Source organism: Periplaneta americana, chromosome 17 (assembly GCF_040183065.1).
Source record: "Periplaneta americana isolate PAMFEO1 chromosome 17, P.americana_PAMFEO1_priV1, whole genome shotgun sequence".
Classification (NCBI taxonomy): Eukaryota; Metazoa; Arthropoda; class Insecta; order Blattodea; family Blattidae; genus Periplaneta; species Periplaneta americana.
In genome coordinates this window covers 118236581-118260705 of record NC_091133.1, presented here as the reverse complement: position 1 = coordinate 118260705, position 24125 = coordinate 118236581, and the positions used below count along the sequence as shown (strand labels likewise).

General features: G+C 36.5%; 1 protein-coding gene across 2 annotated transcripts in view; it reads left to right on the top strand.

Annotated features, from left to right (window-relative positions):
* Nucleotides 1-24125, top strand: part of ChT (choline transporter) — a 149244-nt gene that overhangs the window by 99414 nt on the left and 25705 nt on the right. For both annotated transcript variants that reach the window (XM_069817116.1, XM_069817115.1), the window contains exons 7-11: nucleotides 3072-3221; nucleotides 4003-4132; nucleotides 7993-8210; nucleotides 9505-9608; nucleotides 17890-18156. In XM_069817116.1, coding sequence (XP_069673217.1) covers nucleotides 3072-3221; nucleotides 4003-4132; nucleotides 7993-8210; nucleotides 9505-9608; nucleotides 17890-18156 — 869 coding nt within the window. The remainder of the gene's footprint in view (nucleotides 1-3071; nucleotides 3222-4002; nucleotides 4133-7992; nucleotides 8211-9504; nucleotides 9609-17889; nucleotides 18157-24125) is intronic.

Here is a 24125-nt window from a genome sequence, read left to right as displayed (position 1 = left end):
CCTAAATTCCTCACTTCACACTTTTAGCATCCCACCACAACCGTGATACACGTTCACAGCATAACCATGTTCTATCAATTCCCCTCCATCAAACATCTCTCTACTCTGCTTCCTTCACAATACACACAGTTCGTTCCCGGAATTCCTTGTCATAGGAAATCAGGAGCAGTCGGAGTCTAAAATCTTTTAAGTACACTCTACTTAGAAATGCTTTTAATGAACAGAACTAGACTCTTGCGGAAGTTTCTAAATAGTCTTAAATGGCCAAGTTGTTATTTTTTTTCTTCTCTCTCTTCTTTTTTTTTCTCTTTTCTTTTTTTTATTATCTTCATATATTACTTAATCATTTGTGTTTGTGTGCCATTTAGTAGGACTTTGCTAATCAACATTTTATGTCTTGTCACCCATATGTATTCTCCAATTAGTATATTAACTGAATAATATATCTCAAGTAAATTGATCGTCCAATTTGTCTCGGGCATTTTAGATCTTATAAATTGTGTGTTTGTGTGTGTGTGTGTGTGTATTCCCCTTATGTTATGTAACTGATTTTGATTATGTGTAATTTTCTACATTATTTTATATATTATGTAACCGATCTTGACTATTTGTAATGTTATATTATGTAACTGATCTTGACTATTTGTAATTTTCTACTATAGTTTATGTAATTTCTAAGGTATCTTCTTTCGTGTTGTTTTGCAATCTAATTTTGTATTTCATGTATATTATTGAAACCTGGTTGAGTGGAAGAGAAGTCCTCATGGCCTTAACTCTGCCAGGCAAAATAAACCTACTACTACAACAACAACTGCTGCTGCTGCTGCTGCTGCTGCTGCTGCTGCTGCTGCTGCTGCTGCTGCTGCTGCTGCTGCTGCTGCTGCTGCTGCTGCTGCTGCTGCTGCTGCTGCTGCTGCTGCTGCTGCTGCTGCTGCTGCTGCTGCTGCTGCTGCTGCTGCTGCTGCTGCTGCTGCTGCTGCTGCTGCTGCTGCTGCTGCTGCTGCTGCTGCTGCTGCTGCTGCTGCTGCTGCTGCTGCTGCTGCTGCTGCTGCTGCTGCTGCTGCTGCTGCTGCTGCTGCTGCTGCTGCTGCTGCTGCTGCTGCTGCTGCTGCTGCTGCTGCTGCTGCTGCTGCTGCTGCTGCTGCTGCTGCTGCTGCTGCTGCTGCTGCTGCTGCTGCTGCTGCTGCTGCTGCTGCTGCTGCTGCTGCTGCTGCTGCTGCTGCTGCTGCTGCTGCTGCTGCTGCTGCTGCTGCTGCTGCTGCTGCTGCTGCTGCTGCTGCTGCTGCTGCTGCTGCTGCTGCTGCTGCTGCTGCTGCTGCTGCTGCTGCTGCTGCTGCTGCTGCTGCTGCTGCTGCTGCTGCTGCTGCTGCTGCTGCTGCTGCTGCTGCTGCTGCTGCTGCTGCTGCTGCTGCTGCTGCTGCTGCTGCTGCTGCTGCTGCTGCTGCTGCTGCTGCTGCTGCTGCTGCTGCTGCTGCTGCTGCTGCTGCTGCTGCTGCTGCTGCTGCTGCTGCTGCTGCTGCTGCTGCTGCTGCTGCTGCTGCTGCTGCTGCTGCTGCTGCTGCTGCTGCTGCTGCTGCTGCTGCTGCTGCTGCTGCTGCTGCTGCTGCTGCTGCTGCTGCTGCTGCTGCTGCTGCTGCTGCTGCTGCTGCTGCTGCTGCTGCTGCTGCTGCTGCTGCTGCTGCTGCTGCTGCTGCTGCTGCTGCTGCTGCTGCTGCTGCTGCTGCTGCTGCTGCTACTGCTGCTGCTACTGCTACTGCTACTGCTACTGCTACTGCTACTGCTACTGCTACTGCTACTGCTACTGCTACTGCTACTGCTACTGCTACTGCTACTGCTACTGCTACTGCTACTGCTACTGCTACTGCTACTGCTACTGCTACTGCTACTGCTACTGCTACTGCTACTGCTACTGCTACTGCTACTGCTACTGCTACTGCTACTGCTACTGCTACTGCTACTGCTACTGCTACTGCTACTGCTACTACTACTACTACTACTACTACTACTACTACTACTACTACTACTACTACTACTACTACTACTACTACTACTACTACTACTACTACTACTACTACTACTACTACTACTACTACTACTACTACTACTACTACTACTACTACTACTACTACTACTACTACTACTACTACTACTACTACTACTACTACTACTACTACTACTACTACTACTACTACTACTACTACTACTACTACTACTACTACTACTACTACTACTACTACTACTACTACTACTACTACTACTACTACTACTACTACTACTACTACTACTACTACTACTACTACTACTACTACTACTACTACTACTACTACTACTACTACTACTACTACTACTACTACTACTACTACTACTACTACTACTACTACTACTACTACTACTACTACTACTACTACTACTACTACTACTACTACTACTACTACTACTACTACTACTACTACTACTACTACTACTACTACTACTACTACTACTACTACTACTACTACTACTACTACTACTACTACTACTACTACTACTACTACTACTACTACTACTACTACTACTACTACTACTACTACTACTACTACTACTACTACTACTACTACTACTACTACTACTACTACTACTACTACTACTACTACTACTACTACTACTACTACTACTACTACTACTACTACTACTACTACTACTACTACTACTACTACTACTACTACTACTACTACTACTACTACTACTACTACTACTACTACTACTACTACTACTACTACTACTACTACTACTACTACTACTACTACTACTACTACTACTACTACTACTACTACTACTACTACTACTACTACTACTACTACTACTACTACTACTACTACTACTACTACTACTACTACTACTAAATTTGTACCACGGACCCCCAGGTATCCGCTGATCACCACTTAGGAGACACTGCGCTATGAACCGTAGATTTTCCACCACAAATAGTCGGGGAAAAGTACATTTCTGTTGAAGTATCAAAGCGTAGTCTATTACTTTCTCATAATGTTATGTAATGGCACAGTTTGTAGACTCGCTCTGCTCTCTTGCAGTGGATGTGCATCCCCTTCGCCATGTACAACGAGCACGTGGGCTCGCTTTCGCCCGAAGTCGTGGACTGGATCGGCGAGGTGGACTCCTCGGAGTACTTCTACTACATCGACTACGGGCTGCTGCTCATCTTCGGGGGAATTCCATGGCAAGTGAGTCACCACTCTCTGATACTACGATGTGATGGTTGTGGCGATGTGCATCAACCTCGGTTAAAAATGTAGTTACAGTGGGTTACGAAACTATGGTTAAAATGTAATTTTTGTACACCATTCATAATCACCGGTTACTTATCCATGCTTAGCTGACACCTCGTTTAATCAGGGTAAAGTCTGTGATGGTGCATCGTTTCTAAAAAATGACGAAAAGAAAGCAACCATATCTCTGCAAATATGATACTGAATATCTAAAAACGAACTCGCTTACTCCGTTCTACATTGAAACGAACGTATACATTGTAGTTAGAGGAGAAAAATTCGCTCCTGCGCCGGAGATCCAACCCGTGTTCTTGGTTCTACGTACCAAGCGCTCTAATCACTGAGCTACACCAAAGTTCAATCCACAGCACCGGATCGAATCCCACTCCTCTTGTGACCTTACTCTAAGTTCGACATGTATGTTGACATATATTGAATCAACTGCCATTATACAAGGAGCGCACTCAATTGAGTGACTTGGTGGCCGAGATTCCACAGTATATATATATATATATATATATATATATATATATATATATATATATATATATATATATATATGAGCCGCTCAGAGCAGAAGTGGTGTAAGTCAAAAATGGGTAATGAGGGTTAAAGTAAACATCTGGAGGATATATGATTTCATAGAAGATTATATTTGAGTAAGAGGCTTATGATTCAAGAGTATGCGAAGCTGTGTATTTAAAGGTCCGAGTTTGACTCCCCGTTGTTGTTCCAGGTGTACTTCCAGCGGGTGCTGTCCAGCAAGACGGCGGCTCGCGCCCAGATACTCTCGTACGTGGCGGCCTTCGGTTGCATTCTTATGGCCATTCCTCCTGTCCTCATAGGTGCCATCGCCAAAGCTACCCGTAAGTACCATCGCTGGGAAGTTTTTCTTTCTCAATCTGATACTACTTTGTACCTAATTTCGAATGCATATTTGAGAGGATCGGGCGTAAAACATGGTAACTGACATTTTGGTAAAAAGTGAGTTATGTAGCTTAGAGTATGGTATCTTACATTCTGCGTCTAATGCAGAAGTTAGTTTTCCAATATCTCAACAGATGGCAGAAGTACCAGTGGCGTAGCATGAAATTTTGAGCAGGGGAAGCTAACTCAAGTTGTCTTTCATGCAATATGAGAAAACGTATTACAAAAATACAGTCTTAAAATAAATAGTAGTCAATTTCAAGTCAGCAGTCGAAGATTGGTTGGAACATCGTAAGTAACACCAATAAGGCATGACCTCAAATGATACGTAGTAAAATATGATTTCACGGTTTACACATATCTCTAACAAATAGACACGTATACGTATAACATTAGCTCACTCCCTGTCATACTTAGAGAAATCACAATATTAGTATCATTACGTAAGTATGCGTCTGTCTTTTGGTTGTGTCCTTCATTGACAGCAAGGGAGTCGGTCATTTGTTTTTTAAATCACACTTTTGTTCGTAAGTCAGTCTTGATAATACAATTGTCCTAAAAAATTCAAGTAAATTAGTGTCAGGAACTGTTATTTCGCTCATTATTTATTATATCAGCCACAATGCACACTAACACTTCAACTGAACACAACTGACGAATAGGGATAACTCGGAAACTACTTATTTTAAATGTTAAAGCTAGCTTCTTTTCGAGCCATGCGACTAGGGTAGTTTAAAAGGGAAAGAAAATCTGCGGGGTGGATTACACAGAAGAAACCGGTCTGCTTGGAAGCTGGTGTGTGCAGGCTTCTTGTTTACTGCTGCATCACAAATAATCCTGAGCTGCCGCATCACAATATTTAACGCGTAAGTATAAATTCTATTAAAATTAATAAATAATTTTGTCCATAAACTGCAGGTTTATTATGAAATTATTATTAACTGGGGAAGCTAAGCTTTTTAGCTTACATTGACGCTACGCCACTGAGAAGTACACAGATTTTTACTTTCCTGGTAACTATACAAACTGTTGCATGTATAAATGTTTACCTACCTGATAACTTCAAAAGATTAAAACGTCACTTACCATGTTTTACTCCTGAACCCCTCATTTATAAGCTGCACATTTAGGACTCTAATCTAATCTATGAGAATTTTATCTATATTTTCAATTAAGGGGAAAGGATGCTTAAATTAATTTTTTTCCTAATTTAGGGTGTTTTTAAAAGTAATTCCTCCTAATTTTGTGGTGTTATTGTTAACAAATTTCGTAGTATTAGTTGTCATATATTCCACTCAGTTAGCTTTCCTGCTTCACTGACGCAAATTCCGTACCTCTGTCACTGGAGAACTCTGAATTATAGTTTGAAACATGGTGGCATGTAACAGGAGTACGTCGGTGCGTCTAATGCAGCCTGCTGTGACAGGCTCTAAAGTTTTAAAATTTCTGACGGCAGAAAATGCGGCCCCGATTGATATTCATTGGAAGAATAAATGTTCATGGAGATGAATGTGTAAACATCAGTACTGTGCGACGTTGGTCTGTTCGTGCTTCTAAAGAACCTATACTTCATTCCAGAATGTCTGACAGGAGAAGTAAACATTATCGGCATAGGAGGTTAGAAGTATAATTGCTATTCAACCAATGGCAGAGGTCTCATTCCACGCTTATCTTTGAATAGCAATTATACTTCTCTCCTCCTCTGCCGGCAATGTTTACTTCTCCTGTCAGACATTATGGGACTCTCAACTTGTGTGACAAAAGACGGAGCGTGTGCAGGCGATAATCGCTGAACTTGGATTCCGGAAACTTTGTGCGCGATGGGACTTAGTTTCACTGTCTTTGATCATCCTCCATACAGTCCCGACCTGGGGCCATCATATTTTTATCTCCTCCCGAAGCTTGAAGAACACCTGAAAGAACCGTCCCTTCATTCTGACGATGCATTGCAGACAGAAGTAAGGCTGTGCTTCTGTCGACAAAGTGAAATATTTTACAGTGACGGTATCAAGGAACTGGCCTCCCTTTGAGATAGATGTATTGTCGCCAGGGCGACTATGTGGAGAAATAAATTGATATCAATTTCATTTGAAACCCCTGCGTCATGTTTTTCCTTTAGAATCGCCCATACTATAACTCGTCAACGTAAGCTATGGCCCTTTTCTCCTTAATCACCCCATATTTACTACTTCTGTATAATCTTATATAGGGCTTTCATTTCAAAACTTCCCAGTCTAAATAACGAATTATTTAAATTGAATTCAGCCACCTCAACTTTGAAATTTCAAATGTCACCCCTATATTTTTGTATTTAAATATGAAAGAGAATTCAATTGTTTATACATCTCATTCATTTTTTTTCGCATTTTTTGTTTTCTATCGTCGCCTGGCAACCTGGATTGTTGTTATTGTTGATTAGAGCTGAAGAGAATAAAGCTACAAAAACTTATTGAGCATTTCATGTAATAGTTGTGTTTGTGTATTAAATTATTTTAAAATGGTGTATACTCTTCAAGAGAGAACATAAATCATCCTTATCGATTAAATTGAGGAAATCACACAAAATAAGCTGTGTTTTCATCCTACCATCAACTGATAATAACAAAAATACAGGTTGCCAGGCGACGACAGAAAACAAAAGAGCGAAAACAAATGAATGAGATGTATAAGCGATTGAATGCTCTTTCATATTTAAATACAAAAATATAGGGGTGCCATTTGAAATTTCAAAGTGTGGGGGGGGGGCTGGGGGGGTGGAATCTAAAATGCAATTAAGCCTGGTTTCAGACTTCCCTCCTCAATATCTAAATTGAGTTTTTTTTTGTTTAAATTGAATTCAATTTAAATAATTAGTTATTTAGACTGGGAGGTTTTGAAATGAAAGCCTTGTATAATGCAATAATAGTACATTATGCAACGAGCCTATAATGGTAGTAATTAAGACACGAGTATGTTTATGAAACGAGCGCAAGCGAGTTTCATAATTTTCATACGAGCGTCTTAATTACCATTATAGTCAAGTTTCATACGACTTTTTATTCTCGACCATATTTCTAACTTGAAATTATTCATAAGTATTCATGTTATTCTTATCTGACTGGGGAGCGGAACTGACCTTGTGCAATATCTCGTAAATTGTGAGATGTACGCAGACGCGAAGTATTGATTTTTTCCGAGAAAGAAATGTCATTGACCTTGATATAATCTGGAGAGTAAAATGAACATTAATCTTGATGTAACCTGGAAATTGATTTAGACATAGAAAAACGAGATGACAAATTGAATTTATTTGAATATTATTTACAATTAACGCTAATTATTATAGTAACAGAACATAACCTTCTGCGACAGTATTGGATTTCCAGCCTCCGTGACGTTTCGCTAGTTGTCTTTCGATTACATATCCGAGAATAATCGATACTTGCGATTTCATATTGCTACAGTGGTGTTTTCTGATTGATGGAACACCTGAACTTTAGTGAATAGGTGTACTTTAATGAGGTACATTAAAGGGCTGCTACCAGGTGTATAATTACAACATTTCGGCATGGTCGAGCATAAAAATATTTAACAATAATTTATATTCACAATCAAGAACCATTTCGGTAAAAATCTAAATATCATAATAACAACCAACCGAAAGCATTACGTTTCATATATTTTTTTTTGTTTGTACTTGATTATATCTCATTGTTTTTGATAGTGATAAAATTTCATACTCGTATTCACTTTACATTCTGTTTATGCTATGATTTTGGAAGATTTTCTTCTTAACTGAAGCTTGAAAACTGTGTTGCAGCGTGGAACGAGACGGAGTACAAGGGGCCGTACCCCTTGACGGCGGAGGAGACCAGCATGATCCTGCCCATGGTGCTGCAGTATCTGACTCCAGACTTCGTGTCCTTCTTCGGGCTGGGTGCTGTTTCCGCCGCGGTCATGTCTTCTGCGGACTCCAGTGTTCTCTCCGCCAGCTCCATGTTCGCCAGGAACGTCTACAAGCTCATCTTCCGCCAGAGGGTTAGTGCACTTCGTAAACTTCCTGCTCTAGCAACAGTGTGCTTTCCTCAGCGTTGGTACTATTGCTGCAAAAGTTGAAGATTGCGAATATTGTTTCGTCCCATAATGGTAACTGGCCGACCTCGAGTCGCTAGTAATCTTTATTCAGTACAAGAAGAACATTCAGCTACTTCATAAATACTTGCAGTAAAAATTTCATCCAGATTGATTAATATTTGGCATAAAAAGTTTGGTAAATATGGGAAATGCGTGTTATTATTCGGTTGAGAAGCTTTTATCATCTAGTCTGCTGTCAAAAAATCTGAAAGTTAGAATTTATAAAACAGTTATATTACCGGTTCTTCTGTATGGTTGTGAAACTTGGACTCTCACTCTGAGAGAGGAACATAGGTGAAGGGTGTTTGAGAATAAGGTGCTTAGGAAAATATTTGGGGCTAAAAGGGATGACGTTACAGGAGAATGGAGAAAGTTACACAACGCAGAACTGCACGCATTGTATTCTTCACCTGACATTAGGAACATTAAATCCAGACGTTTGAGATGGGCAGGGCATGTAGCACGTATGGGCGAATCCAGAAATGCATATAGAGTGTTAGTTGGGAGACCGGAGGGAAAAAGACCTTTGGGGAGGTCGAGACGTAGATGGGAGGATAATATTAAAATGGATTTGAGGGAGGTGGGGTATGATGATAGAGACTGGATTAATTTTGCACAGGATAGGGACCGATGGCGGGCTTATGTGAGGGCGGCAATGAACCTTCGGGTTCCTGAAAAGCCATTTGTGAGTAAGTAAGTAAATAAAAAGTTTGGTGATGAATCAAGAAAAATAAACTTACGGAAAAATGAATTTGAAAGTAAAATTAATATTTATGTAAATTAAAATTCTCAGCTACATTCATCTAGCAACTTCAGGAAGCCAACTTCAGAACAAAAAGTTACTAGACTTTAAATCAGAAATTTGTAAAAAATAATTATTTGTTGAAGAAATAATTTTGACGTCTCTTTAAATGCTACGCCCCTCACAACTTTAGACTAATAAAAAAATTTAAAATATTTATAATCAGAATCCATTTGGGGTATAAAATATATGTTCTGAAAAAGTGAAAAAAGCCGATTTTTTTTAGAAAATATTCATGATTTTCAGTGGAATCTCCCCTTAAAGGAACACGCCATCCATTTGTATAGTCTTGCTTCTGGAATAAAGAGTGACATGTTTGTTTCCATTTCCTTGTAGTTCCTAAGCTTGCCTGCTTTCGCTGGTGTACTTCACAAAATGTTATTTCTTTATTTACAGGCTTCTGAAATGGAGATCATCTGGGTAATGAGGGTTTCTATATTTGTTGTCGGCGTGTTGGCGACGGTCATGGCGCTTACAATCCCTTCCATCTATGGCCTTTGGTAAGTATCGAAGCCAACTGTGTAAGAAAACTACTGAATGTGATTTCGATACACGAGGTTAACAGGATCACAGAACGGGTAATGAACTACAAGCAAATAACAAAGGCATCATCGAAATTATAAATTGTAGTAAACAGTTAAATTCATAAATATATACACGCAGGCCTACATAAAGAAAGAAATGAACAAATATAATACTTGAATGAGCAAAATAGGTACATGGTTAAATGTCTAAATGAAGAAATGAAGAACTGAACAAAACGAAAAAGCCGACGAAACGAAGCAGTAAATAAATGAATAATGAATGACTGAATAAATGAATGTTATTTTGCTCTGATTTCATTAATTCAGTTCTTTTTCAACCTTTATTGCATGGATACTTAAATCCTAAATTAATATTTCCGCTATTATTGTATTTTTGTTTACCTTGTCTTTTTCGGCAACCTGTAAATACAGGAGATTATTTTATAATGAAACATAGCCTATATCTACATAATGAATGAATAAATAAATAAATAAATAAATAAATAAATAAATAAATAAATAAATAAATAAATAAATAAATAAATAAATAAATAAATAAATAAATAAATAAATAAATAAATAAATAAATAAATATATAAATAAATAATGATCCTACTGTACTGTATGCAGCGTAGCCCAAAGACTTGTATTTGACAGTATATTGTAAAGTATAGTGCCTTATTTGATATAAAAATGGTAAATTTTGAAGTCGAATTAATAGTTATTTACGTTACAAGAGCATAGAATTTAACTAAACGAGCGACAGCTCTCTTCTTCAATTCTCGATAGTGAAAATGTATAACGGATAATAATATTAGCGTTCATAACACTGCTCTAATTTTAACAAGATTTCAGAAAGCGAGTCACGGAAGCCACTCATACTTTCTCGTGATTTTCGAATAGTATCACCGTTTGTAGTTTAGTTTACGTCATTATTCGAAACAAGTTTCTAAACGAAATCCTTTAACATTCATTGGATTACAAAATATATTTATGGAAACAAGCAAATAAGCAAGCAAGAAAATTAACAAGCAAGCAAACAAGCAAGCAAATAAGCAAGAGAGCGAGCAAATAAGCAAGCAAGCAAATAAACAAGCGAGCGAGCAAATAAGCAAGCAAGCAAATAAGCAAGCAAGCAAGCAAATAAACAAGCGAGCGAGCAAATAAGCAAGCAAGCGAGCAAATAAGCAAGCAAGCGAGCGAGCAAATAAGCAAGCAAGCAAGCAAGCAAATAAGCAAGCAAGCGAGCAAGCAAGCAAATAAGCAAGCAAGCGAGCGAGCAAATAAGCAAGCAAGCAAGCAAACAAGCAAGCAAGCAAGCAAGCAAATAAGCAAGCAAGCGAGCGAGCAAATAAGCAAGCAAGCAAGCAAGCAAGCAAATAAGCAAGCAAGCAAGCAAGCAAGCAAGCAAATAAGCAAGCAAGCGAGCAAGCAAGCAAATAAGCAAGCAAGCGAGCGAGCAAATAAGCAAGCAAGCGAGCGAGCAAATAAGCAAGCAAGCAAGCGAGCGAGCAAATAAGCAAGCAAGCAAGCAAGCAAATAAGCAAGCAAGCAAGCAAATAAGCAAGCAAGCAAGCGAGCGAGCAAATAAGCAAGCAAGCAAGCAAGCGAGCAAATAAGCAAGCAAGCAAGCAAATAAGCAAGCAAGCAAGCAAGCAAGCAAGCGAGCGAGCAAATAAGCAAGCAAGCAAGCAAATAAGCAAGCAAGCAAGCAAATAAGCAAGCAAGCAAGCGAGCGAGCAAATAAGCAAGCAAGCAAGCAAGCAAATAAGCAAGCAAGCGAGCGAGCAAATAAGCAAGCAAGCAAGCAAATAAGCAAGCAAGCAAGCAAATAAGCAAGCAAGCAAGCGAGCGAGCAAATAAGCAAGCAAGCAAGCAAGCAAATAAACAAGCAAGCGAGCGAGCAAATAAGCAAGCAAGCGAGCGAGCAAATAAGCAAGCAAGCAAGCAAATAAGCAAGCAAGCAAGCAAATAAGCAAGCAAGCAAGCGAGCGAGCAAATAAGCAAGCAAGCAAGCAAGCAAGCAAGCAAATAAGCATGCAAGCAAGCAAGCAAATAAGCAAGCAAGCAAGCGAGCGAGCAAATAAGCAAGCGAGCAAGCAAGCAAATAAGCAAGCAAGCGAGCGAGCAAATAAGCAAGCAAGCAAGCAAACAAGCAAGCAAGCAAGCAAGCAAGCAAGCAAATAAGCAAGCAAGCGAGCAAGCAAGCAAATAAGCAAGCAAGCGAGCGAGCAAATAAGCAAGCAAGCAAGCAAGCAAGCGAGCAAATAAGCAAGCAAGCAAGCAAGCAAATAAGCAAGCAAGCAAGCAAGCAAGCGAGCGAGCAAATAAGCAAGCAAGCAAGCAAATAAGCAAGCAAGCAAGCAAATAAGCAAGCAAGCAAGCGAGCGAGCAAATAAGCAAGCAAGCAAGCAAATAAGCAAGCAAGCAAGCAAGCAAATAAGCAAGCAAGCAAGCGAGCGAGCAAATAAGCAAGCAAGCAAGCAAGCAAGCAAATAAGCAAGCAAGCAAGCAAGCAAGCAAGCGAGCAAATAAGCAAGCAAGCAAGCAAGCAAGCAAATAAGCAAGCAAGCAAGCAAGCAAGCGAGCGAGCAAATAAGCAAGCAAGCAAGCAAATAAGCAAGCAAGCAAGCAAATAAGCAAGCAAGCGAGCGAGCAAATAAGCAAGCAAGCGAGCGAGCAAATAAGCAAGCAAGCAAGCAAATAAGCAAGCAAGCAAATAAGCAAGCAAGCAAGCAAGCAAGCAAGCAAGCGAGCAAATAAGCAAGCAAGCAAGCAAGCAAATAAGCAAGCAAGCAAGCAAGCAAGCAAGCAAGCGAGCGAGCAAATAAGCAAGCAAGCAAGCAAATAAGCAAGCAAGCAAGCGAGCGAGCAAATAAGCAAGCAAGCGAGCGAGCAAATAAGCAAGCAAGCAAGCAAATAAGCAAGCAAGCAAATAAGCAGGCAAGCAAATAAGCAAGCAAGCGAGCGAGCAAATAAGCAAGCAAGCGAGCGAGCAAATAAGCAAGCAAGCAAGCAAATAAGCAAGCAAGCAAGCAAGCAAGCAAATAAGCAAGCAAGCAAGCGAGCGAGCAAATAAGCAAGCAAGCAAGCAAATAAGCAAGCAAGCGAGCGAGCAAATAAGCAAGTAAGCGAGCGAGCAAATAAGCAAGCAAGCAAGCAAGCAAATAAGCAAGCAAGCAAGCAAGCAAATAAGCAAGCAAGCAAGCAAATAAGCAAGCAAGCAAGCAAGCAAGCAAATAAGCAAGTAAGCGAGCGAGCAAATAAGCAAGCAAGCAAATAAGCAAGCAAGCGAGCGAGCAAATAAGCAAGCAAGCAAATAAGCAAGCAAGCGAGCAAATAAGGAAGCAAGTAAGCAAATAAGCAAGCAAGCAAATACGCAAGCAAGGAAATAAGCAAATAAAAGAATGAAGAAATGAACGAATAAAGAAATAAAGATTTTGTTATTTACGTTCCTGGAAGATTTTAGTCTTCTAACTGAGTTGTACTTTCCTCTGAATTATTTAAATTTCTGAACAAAAGTTATCAAAATTTTAATTGATTTTCTGAATGTTTCTCATTTACAATCTGGCAATGCTAAGGCCTAGTACAAAGTCCTTAATATTTTCAATTGTTGTTGGTTGCATTTCTCTATACTGCTTCCTCATTCTCATCTTCTATTCGTCCAGGTCTCATAGCAGACACTATTTGCCAGATATCCGCACAAAAATTAATGAAGTTGGGTATGATCAGGTGACCTTACAAGTCATTCTACGCGTCCTCTTCTTTCGGTCCATCTTTATATATCTCTAACATGTCCATATTTCCTTCTATTCTACTCACAGTTGACAGAGAAATAAGCAGCCGATTTGGACGAGTTAGTTACAAAGTATGCGTATTTTATGTTAAGTACTGTACGTTTTCGTTCATCAACTCTTATCATCATAAAAATATCAACTATCTCATTTTCTGTCAAGAACATCTTGTTTCATGTCGATTTATTCAATAAAATTACTTTCATAACACAGATACTAACAAAATATATAAACAAATTGAGTAGTTACCATAGTAACAATAATCATTATAAACAAATGAATCATTGCATTGCGATACGAAAAATTGCTAGTTTCGAAGATATTAAAAAATATGGTGTCGTTTACAATTAATGTTCTCGAGAACTTCATAACTTGCACAATATTCGCAAATTATTTTGTTTTCATAAAAATATTCCTTTGTAAGTGAAAGCTTCCAATTATTCGTTACTGTTGGAAGATTCTGTATACAATAGTATACTATACTAAATAGTGTTTTGTTATAAGACTTCAAACGAGCCCTTCCTTTTTTTATTCTATTCCTTTGACATTATCCTTTTATTGTTCATCCACACGTAAGTAATTTCTTCGGAACCGAGCAGAAATTTCTCTGTTAGGTCTCTCATACCTGCTCACTGATGGACTTCGAAATAATTTGCAAAGAAAAGCAGAAACAATTCTGTATATATTAATTTCATCAGAAAGAGATACAGCAAATATAAATGTAATAGACAAAGAGCATTGGAAGCGACATTATAGATCATTGTGGTGCAACGAAAAATCAGGAATGGAAATAGAAGAAAATACACCTAGCTATGATACTTCGGTCGATCCAATTACATTAGAAGAACTGAAAACAGCACTAGGCAATATGAAAAATAGAAAGGCTTGTGGACCCGATGGCATAAACACTGAATTATTGAAATATGGAGGTTTAATCCTACATTTGAGACTACTACTTTTACTAAATGAATGCTGGAGAAGTTACACAATTCCCAAGACTTGGAAAGTAGCAGAAGTAATTTCACTTTTTAAAAAAGGAGAAAGAAATAATTGTAAAAACTACAGAGGAATAAGCCTTTTAAATACTACTTATAAAATATATACTAAAATAATTAATAATCGCCTAAAAATGATATCTGAAGTGAATCTAGAAGAAGAGCAGATGGGTTTTAGAAAAGGGCGCTCATGCAGTGACAATATTTTTAGTATAAAGAGAATTTTAGAGAAACGACGAGAAGTCAATCTAGAAACGCACATAGCTTTTGTTGACTTCGATAAAGCTTTTGATTGTGTAGAACGATCCAAATTATGGAAAATAATGTATAATAAAGGTTACCCTCCACATTTGATAGAAATAATAAAATGCCTCTACACAGATACAAAGATAATAATAAACACAGGAACATCGAAAACAGAAGAAATAAGAATAAATCAAGGACTCAGACAAGGTTGTAGCCTATCACCTAGTCTCTTCAACATATATCTAGATGACTTAATTAAAAAATGGAAAATGGAGGTGAATCCAGGTATAAAGATTAGTAAAGATACATTTTTAAATATTCTAATGTTTGCCGATGATGTAACATTAATACAAGACAGTGAAGAAAAATTGCAATATGCCATTCACAAACTACACCTACATGGAAAAGAAGACTATAATTTGAGGATATCAACTCATAAAACTAAAGTAATGGCCCACAGTGGTAAATTTCCAATTCGTACAAAAATAATAGTTGATAATAAGCCCATAGAACAAGTATCTCATTTTGATTATTTAGGTTGTAATATAACTTATGATGTAGATAGAGATATTAACAACAAAATAAGCAAATTTCAGTGGATATGCGGAACAATAAATAGAACACTAAAAAATAAAACTAGAAAAGAAACAAAACTAAAGTTCTATAAAACTATGGCAGTACCTGTGTTGACATATGGAAGCGAATCATGGATAATTAAAGAACGAGATAAAAGTAAATTACAGGCTGCAGAGATGAGGTTTCTTCGCAGAGTAAAGGGATGTACAAGAACGGATCTGATAAGAAATGAGGATATCCGTAAAGAATTAAATATATACAACATAAACGATAAAGTTGAAGATTATAAAGGAAAGTGGAAAGAACACCTGTCTCGAATGGATAATGAAAGAATTCCAGCACTGATACAACAATACCAACCTAAAGGCAAAAGAGATGTCGGACGTCCTAGGAAGAGGTGGAACTGAATAAAATGTGAAGACGGAACAGGCACTAAGCCTAAACCATGAAGTGAAGATGATGATGATTAATTTCAGGAGACTGAGAACATACTCCGCTGCTCATTTCATGGAAGGAAAAGGTGACAGGAAATTCACAGAATCTAAATTATTGCGAGAATAAGTTTTTTTTTCATTCATTTCTATTTTCATTTTGCTTTCTAACATTGCAGATATGGTTATTTTACTGTAATGCACTTTGTATTGCATTTGATTTTGGTATTGAGAATATGAGTGAGGTTTTCGCTTGTGAATAAAACGTAATTGATTAACATATTATATTAGCCTATTTTATTTTACATAAAATATATCCCCAAATACATAAATATTTATATTTGAAATAAGTTGTTATACTTCCGTGCAAGTAGATTACGCGACACTCGAATAACAGCAGCACGCATGCAGTTTGGCTTATGATGCATCTAGCGGAGATTTCTCGAACTTCTATGTCACGGTAAAAATGTTAAGATTTTCTCATGAATTCTACCGCCAACGAAGACATGCAGAAGTTTCACACTAAACCTTGCGTTGAAATCTCCTAGAAACAGTTACCGCAATTTGGAGGGTATGATATAAAATGGAGCAGCATAAAACTGAAAAGGAAGGGCAATTGAATCATTCTGAATACTACGTAAAATGGATGACATAATATTTGAACGACTTGAGTATTTTCTAAGCCAAAGGATGCCACAAAACGCATGCTCCTAGCCAAAAGTTTTGGTTCATACGATGACTAGATATACGCTTCACTTTTCTGTTTAAATACTACACATCTGTGCTGAGGAAGAATTAAAACTGTAGTTTCTTATGAACCACGCTACAGATCTCAAAACATTTTCGCCCTAACAACGACTATGTCCTCCACTGCCATTAACGCGTATTATATGTACCTGATAGCCAGATTTGTATAGTATGCATTACTGTTCGTTAACAGAAAAATTTAAGTCACACAGAAAGTGTGAACTCAATGTTGGGGTTTCTGACTCTTATTAACCCACTTGAGATACGTGGATAAAAGAGCGAGTAATTGAGTCGCGGTCTGGTACAGTTCCTGGGTAGCTCAGTCGTTAGAGCGTTTGCGCGTTCAGCCAAAGGCTCCGGGTTCGATTCCCGGTTCCAAAACAATTTTTCCCTTGAAATTATTCAAGTCAGCTCTACAGGGAGCTATACATGAAAGTAAGATTTGTAGCCTATACAGAGTGTCCCAAATTGATGTATACACATTTTGAAACACCATTTCTCAGCAACGAGATGAGACAGAAATACGATTTTTGCTGTTTCGTATTTCTTAAACCCGTACATGTTCATAATGGTCCCCTTCCTCCACAGTACACTCCCAATAACGACTTACAACAGATTGTTGCTAATGGAATATCATTACAGGCATGTTCAATCTGAACTCTCAGTTCCACCAGTGTTTGTGGTTTTGTGACGTATACTGTGTCCTTTAGAGCTCCCTATAGGTAGAAATCTAGAGGGGTTAAATCCGGAGATCGAGGCGGGAACTCCGCAGCACTTCCTCTTCATCCTATCCATCTCTAGGTCGTCCTCATTTAGTGCGTGGACAAGTCTCGGAATCTAAGGCTTCCATTTTTGAGCTCGCAAAATTCGATCAACCCTGGATTTCCTGATACCAATCTCACGAGAACATTGTCTCATTGACTTCTTTAGGGATTGTGCAAAAGCCTGCATGACTGCATCAACACTCTCGTTATCGGTGGAACTTCTCTATCTCCCGCACCGCCCTTTCAACACATCTTGCACAGTTCCGTCGACTTCAAACTTGTCTTGGATTCTTGTGATAGTTAACCTTGTTGGTGGTTGCGTTCCAAATTCAACCCTCCAACGCCGTTGAACCTCAACAACATTCTCCACTTTGCAATAACATTTCAGTATCCACTTAAGTTCATCGAACGACAATTGCATCGTATGTTTGTTTATGAACAGGAGAACATGTTTTCATGATTTCAACTGCCTTCTGAATCATAAATCGCAAAAATCGTATTTATATCTCATTTCTTTGCTGTGAAATAGTATTTCAAAGAGTGTATATATATCAATTTGGGACACACTGTATCTCTATAGTCATATCTATTATTGTTCTGCGTTTCGAAGACAACGTGCGTTGTTAGTAGCGAAAGGAGTGACCACCAAAAGAAAAGGTTAAGCCAATTCAGAGATTACGATAGTTTTGGGTTCCTTTTTGCAGGTCCATGTGTTCGGACCTCGTGTACGTGATCCTGTTCCCACAGCTGCTGATGGTGGTGCACTTCAAGCACCACTGTAACACTTACGGGAGCCTGGCAGCCTACATCGTGGCGTTCCTAGTGCGCATGACGGGAGGAGAGCCTCTGCTGGGACTGCCCGCCTTGATCCACTACCCGGGCTGGGACGGCGAGCGCCAGCTCTTCCCCTTCCGGACGCTGGCCATGACCATGTCCCTCATCACGCTCATCTTGGTCTCCTGGGGCACTAAGTACGTACCACTTCACTTTCTTGCTGTAGAGCTACATTTATTAACCATTGCCTACGAAAGAAGAGACGAATGTCCCACGTTATAATACCGGGTGTCCCAAAAGTAACGATCATTTTCATGATAACAGTAATATATTTTCTTTCACATGTGTTTGAAAAGATGCTCTCCGTACAAGAAATAATAGCCATTGTTTTCTGGAAACTTGGTGGTAAATCATTCGGAGAGGTGTGTGAGTTGAACCGCATGTTCCTGGACGGTGGGTTGGTAGAGGTTCACTGTGTATCTGCGCTCCGAGGTCACCAGATCGTTTTCGCTAACGGCCGCTACGGTACGGACACTCTTCTTTCCGACGAATCGCAAAACACTTCTGATCAGTTGATATGATAGCTCAATTGATTCAAACTTCGATATCCTTCCACACCACATAGGGGACTGATATTTGATTTGCGTTGCGTTAGTTCATAATCAAATGGAAGTGAGAGATGAAATAACTTTACAAATACAAGTGGCATATCAATGGTATTGAACAACAACCACATACGTAAAAAAAATCAGCAAAATAAGACTTCTCTTGTTCCTCACCAAAAAACTTCCCCTAATAATCTTCTACAACCTTATTTTAAGTCAAGGCATGGATACAAACTTCACAAGAACAAATTTAAATATCCTCTGATGACAGAAATTGTTTCATTTTAAAGATAGTCGACGTGGTTGGCGAGTTGGTATAGCGCTGGTCTTCTATGCCCAAGGTTGCGGGTTCGATCCCGGGCCAGGTAGATGGCATTTAAGTGTGCTTAAATGCGACAGGCTCATGTCAGTAGATCTTCTGGCATGTAAAAGAACTGCTGCGGGACAAAATTCCGGCACATCCGGCGACGCTGATATAACCTCTGCAGTTGCGAGCGTCGTTAAATAAAACATAACATTTTTTTAAAGATATTAAAATATTCTTTTACTCTCCTGTAAAATATAATCTTTTGACATACATACGAGGTTGCTGTTCAACACAATCGATATAGTGAGTACAGGGTCCTTAATACTCTACATATAGCTGCCGTAGCAGCAGATCTGGCTGCCGGGCGACAGATCGAGCGTCAGCCGGTAGAATGCTGCCTACAACCGCGGAAGCAGAAATGGATTTTGGAAACTACCTTACAGTAGATGTTGAAAGTGTCGATTTTCCGTATACAAACTTGACATCGCGAGAATGTGTTCTCACCTACTCGTCTAAATCAACTGAAAATAATTTTTCTAATTCTTTGCTCAATATTAGCCTGAAGTTTCTGTAATGTGTGCGGATTCGTGAGTAACACTCTTCCATCTACTTCATAAATAGATAAATTATGAACTGTAAGAAGAAAGGAGAAATGGAAAAATAAATAAATAAATAAATAAATAAATAAATGAATGAATAAATAAATAGATAAGGAAATAAATAAATAGATAAATAAATAAAAAATAAATAAAAATTAAAAGCATAAATGAATAAGTAAATAAATAAATGAATGAATGAATAAATGAATAAGTAAATAAATAAATAAATGACTAAATGAATGAATTAAATGAATAAAATAAATAAATAAATAAACAAATAAATGAAAAAATAAATGAACGAATAAATGAATGAATTAAATGGATAAAATAAATAAATAAATAAATAAATAAATAAATAAATAAATAAATAAATAAATAAATAAATAAATAAATAAATAAATAAATAAATAAGTAAATAAGTAAATAAATAAATGAACGAACGAATAAATAAATGAATAAATAAATGAATGAATAAATGAATAAGTAAATAAATAAATAAATGAGTAAATAAATAAATGAAGAAATAAATAAATCAATAAATAAGTAAATAAATAAAATAAATAAATGGACAAATAAATAAATAAATAAATAAACAAACAAACAAATGAATAAATAAATGAATGAATAAATTAATAAATGAATGAATTAAATGAATAAAATAAATAAATAAATGAATGAATTAATTGAATAAAATAAATAAATAAATAAATGAATAAATATAAACAAATAAATAAATGAATAAATAAATAAATAAATAAATGAATAAATAAATAAATAAATAAATAAATGAATAAATGAATGAATTAAATGAATAAAATTAACAAATAAATGAATAAGTGAATGAATTAAATGAATAAAATAAATAAATAGATAAATAAATAAATAAATAAACGAATAAATAAATGAATGAATTAAATGAATAAAATAAATAAACAAACAAATAAATAAATGAATAAATAAATGAATGAATTAAATGAATAAAATAAATAAATAAATGAATAAATATAAACAAATAAAAAAAATAAATAAATGAATGAATGAATAAATGAATGAATTAAATGAATAAAATAAACTAATAAATGAATAAGTGAATGAATTAAATGAATAAAATAAATAAATAAATAAATAAATAAATAAATAAATAAATAAATGAATTAAATGAATAAAATAAATAAATGAATAAAATAAATAAATGAATTAAATGAATAAAATAAATAAATAAATGAATAAATAAATGAATGAATAAACAAATGAATGAATTAAATGAATAAATAAATAAATAAACGAATAAATAAATGAATGAATTAAATGAATAAAATAAATAAATAAATAAATAAATAAACGAATACATTAAATGAATGAATTAAATGAATAAATAAATAAATAAATAAATAATAAATAAATAATAAATAATAAATAAACAAATAAATAAATAAATAAATAAATAAATAAATAAATGAATAAACACGAATTGACGACTTTGCAACGCTTTAAAAATGTACAAAATGAGTTAGACAATGGAATTTTACCCACGAGATTGAAGGAATATGGGAACAACTAATAGCATGGAGAGTGTCGCCAAAATGTGGGAATACGGTAAGCTGGTCCAAGTCAGAAATTAGAACCTTGCTACTACATAATTATTTTTTTAGGATAACCCGACAACATTCGCCCCATTAAAATGCATTTAGAAGGAAAGAGTATAAAATCAAATTATCTTCGAAATAGAGAGTGGATGTGATGAAACTTTGTAGATTGAAGTGCATGGTTAATTAGAAAATTAGGCTGAAAATCTGCGTAGTTTGGCAACAGCGCATCGCCTGCTTAACTATGAAAACACACGCGCACTCAGTCTGAATTTCAGCGTGCCATCTCTTAGTCACCGCAGCAGGATTGCCAGATTTCCTATTGACAGGATATAACGATACGCGTTAATGCCTTTATTTAATTTGAAAGAAAACCGCCCATTTTATTGAAAAACGTTAATGTGATAAATAATTATTATGAGTTTTCTACCAATCAGAATAAAAATCAGAATAATATGGATCGTACTTATCGAGAAACACAGTGTTAACATTTAGGGAGAAAATGATTTTTATATCAGAAAAGTATTTATTTGGGACTAATATGTTATTATAATAATTATTTGTTTTATCCTATCCGAGGAATAAACTGTTAAAATATGCAGAGTTATATTACTTACACCCTGTATATAAATTTTGCATCCTATTAGAAAATTAAGATTTACACTCCATTCAACAAGATTTTCTTTTATTGTAATTCCTTCTTCAGCCATTAAGAAATCTGTTAAAGGGGTCGTCGTCACTTATAACAAACAGGGATAACCTGTACCTTCAGTTGTGGATTCTAGAACTACTAATGCACGGTGGAGACACAACCCCGGCTAGATTATTTAGTTAAAAACGTTATGTAGCTGTAAATTTACTAGAAGGTCGCAATAAGCCAGAGGGTAAATACCTCAAAATCTGAACTCGCACGATTGACGTATAATTATATATTATGTAAACTTAGCCTAAATATGTGAATGTGTGAAGTTATATTTTAGACTAGCCGTACCCGTGTGCTCCGCTGCACCCGTTAGAAATAAATATAAAGTAATTATATAATTAAAATAGGACATTTGATCCAGGGAACATTCGTGTTTGATAGAAGGATAAATCGTTTATTATGTTACTTAATTTAAATTGAATTAAAAGATTAAAATGCGATCATTTTGATCCAGAGACCACTCATTTGGTCATAAAAATTAGTTTAGAAAATACAGGAAACCAATGTACAGAATAGCCTATCAAGTTTTCTGTGCATAAGAATCTATTTTAATCTTACCTGTCCTCGATTCACTCAGAAGTTACTGTAATAACATTATAGCATTATGTCCATCTAGAGAAACTACACTTTCCAATGGTGAAATAATAATTAATTATACAAATCGGTTAATTTAGCTTCTGATATTCCTTTATGCAAACACAGAAACATTCTCTGTAGCCTATCTTTCATAGCTTTCGATTGTTGCTGTCCAAGGCCCCTTATAGACGAAGTCATTTTTTTTTTAATTCATTACACGGCCTTAGATGGTAGTTATTTTAATTTTAAAACTCATTTATCTCATTAAATATCAGTCCTATCAAAATTTTTAAGGAATAAAACTTATCGCAAATTATTTTTAAAGAAACGTTTGTTATGTAACATTTTTCACAAAAATCAATAATAAGCGATATATTTCGATTTATTTAATTCAGACCCCCTTATAACCCCCCTTTTAAATAATGTATTTTGAATGCCATATAGCCTAAAATCTAAGTTGTAACGAACTTAACTTATATTCCAATTTTCATCGAAAACCGTTCAGCCATTATCGCGTGAAAAGGTAACAAACATACAGACAGACAGACATACATACAAACAAAAATGTCAAAAAAGCGATTTTCGGTTTCAGGGTGGTTGATTATATATGTTAGGACCAATTATTTTTGGAAAATCGAAAATTACCAGAAAAATTTCGGCTACAGATTTATTATTAGTATAGATTTGAGTCGTTAGTTGTTAATTGTGAACTAAACAAATAATATATACCACCCTTTTATTTTAATATATTTGCCAAGTGTTTCCTGGTTACTTCCTATTCTTGTGTTTTAACTGAATTGCTGCCTATTCTCTTCTAGTCTCTCTCCTATCTAGACTTACTCCCTTCTATTTCTCGCTTTCTGTTGTACTAACATTATACGTATCATCATGTATTTCCTTTTTATCCTCTGGTTGAGTGGAAGAGGAAGCCTCACGTTCTTAACTCTGCCAGAAAAAATAAAGCATTATTATTATTATTATTATTATTATTATTATTATTATTATTATTATTATTATTATTATTATAAAAGGCAGAAAGTCGTGTGCGAAAAGAATACGCAAATTTCGAATATAGTTTCCAAATAGACTTGTGCCTTCTGCCGAAACAATTAGAAGACGCCAAAAGAAACAGGTTCAGTGAACAATCGAAACGAAGCTTTTCTACAGCACTTCTACTTGATTATCGAACTTAAATACCTACTTAAACTAGATGACAAATTAAATTGTATGATTACTTTATAAACTAGTTACAATTGTGAATTTTAATATATATTCTGGGATACTGTGCGTTTTATATACAAGTACACACAATGAGAATTTGTTGGTAGGCATTCAAATACACAATAATAGTCAGTAAACTTTATAACTAACTTTGTGGACTTGAAAAATCAAGACTTTCTTAACACGATTTGTGACTACAGCGAATGCCATATGGCGACTGCCGCATCTCTAACAGCCCGCGCATCGCAGACCGCGCAGGGAGCTGGCCTTAGGCTGACCAGACGTCCCCGGTTTTGAGTTGCTGTTCCCGGGGAGCAAATGTCGCCGTTTTTGTCCCCGGAAATTTATTTTGTCCCCAGAAGTTTTGATTTTGTTTCAATAACATTTTACACGTGAATATTTAAGTATCGTGATGAAACTGCTGTGATTCATGCACATTTCTGAACGGTTCTCAGTATGAGACAGAAGAACCAGCGGGCACAGTATGAGATATTCTGCACTCTTTAAGAAGAACATTCCATCTTTGTCCTCATTCGCGTTGCGCGGAAGGTTTAGAACTGCCGCAGCGT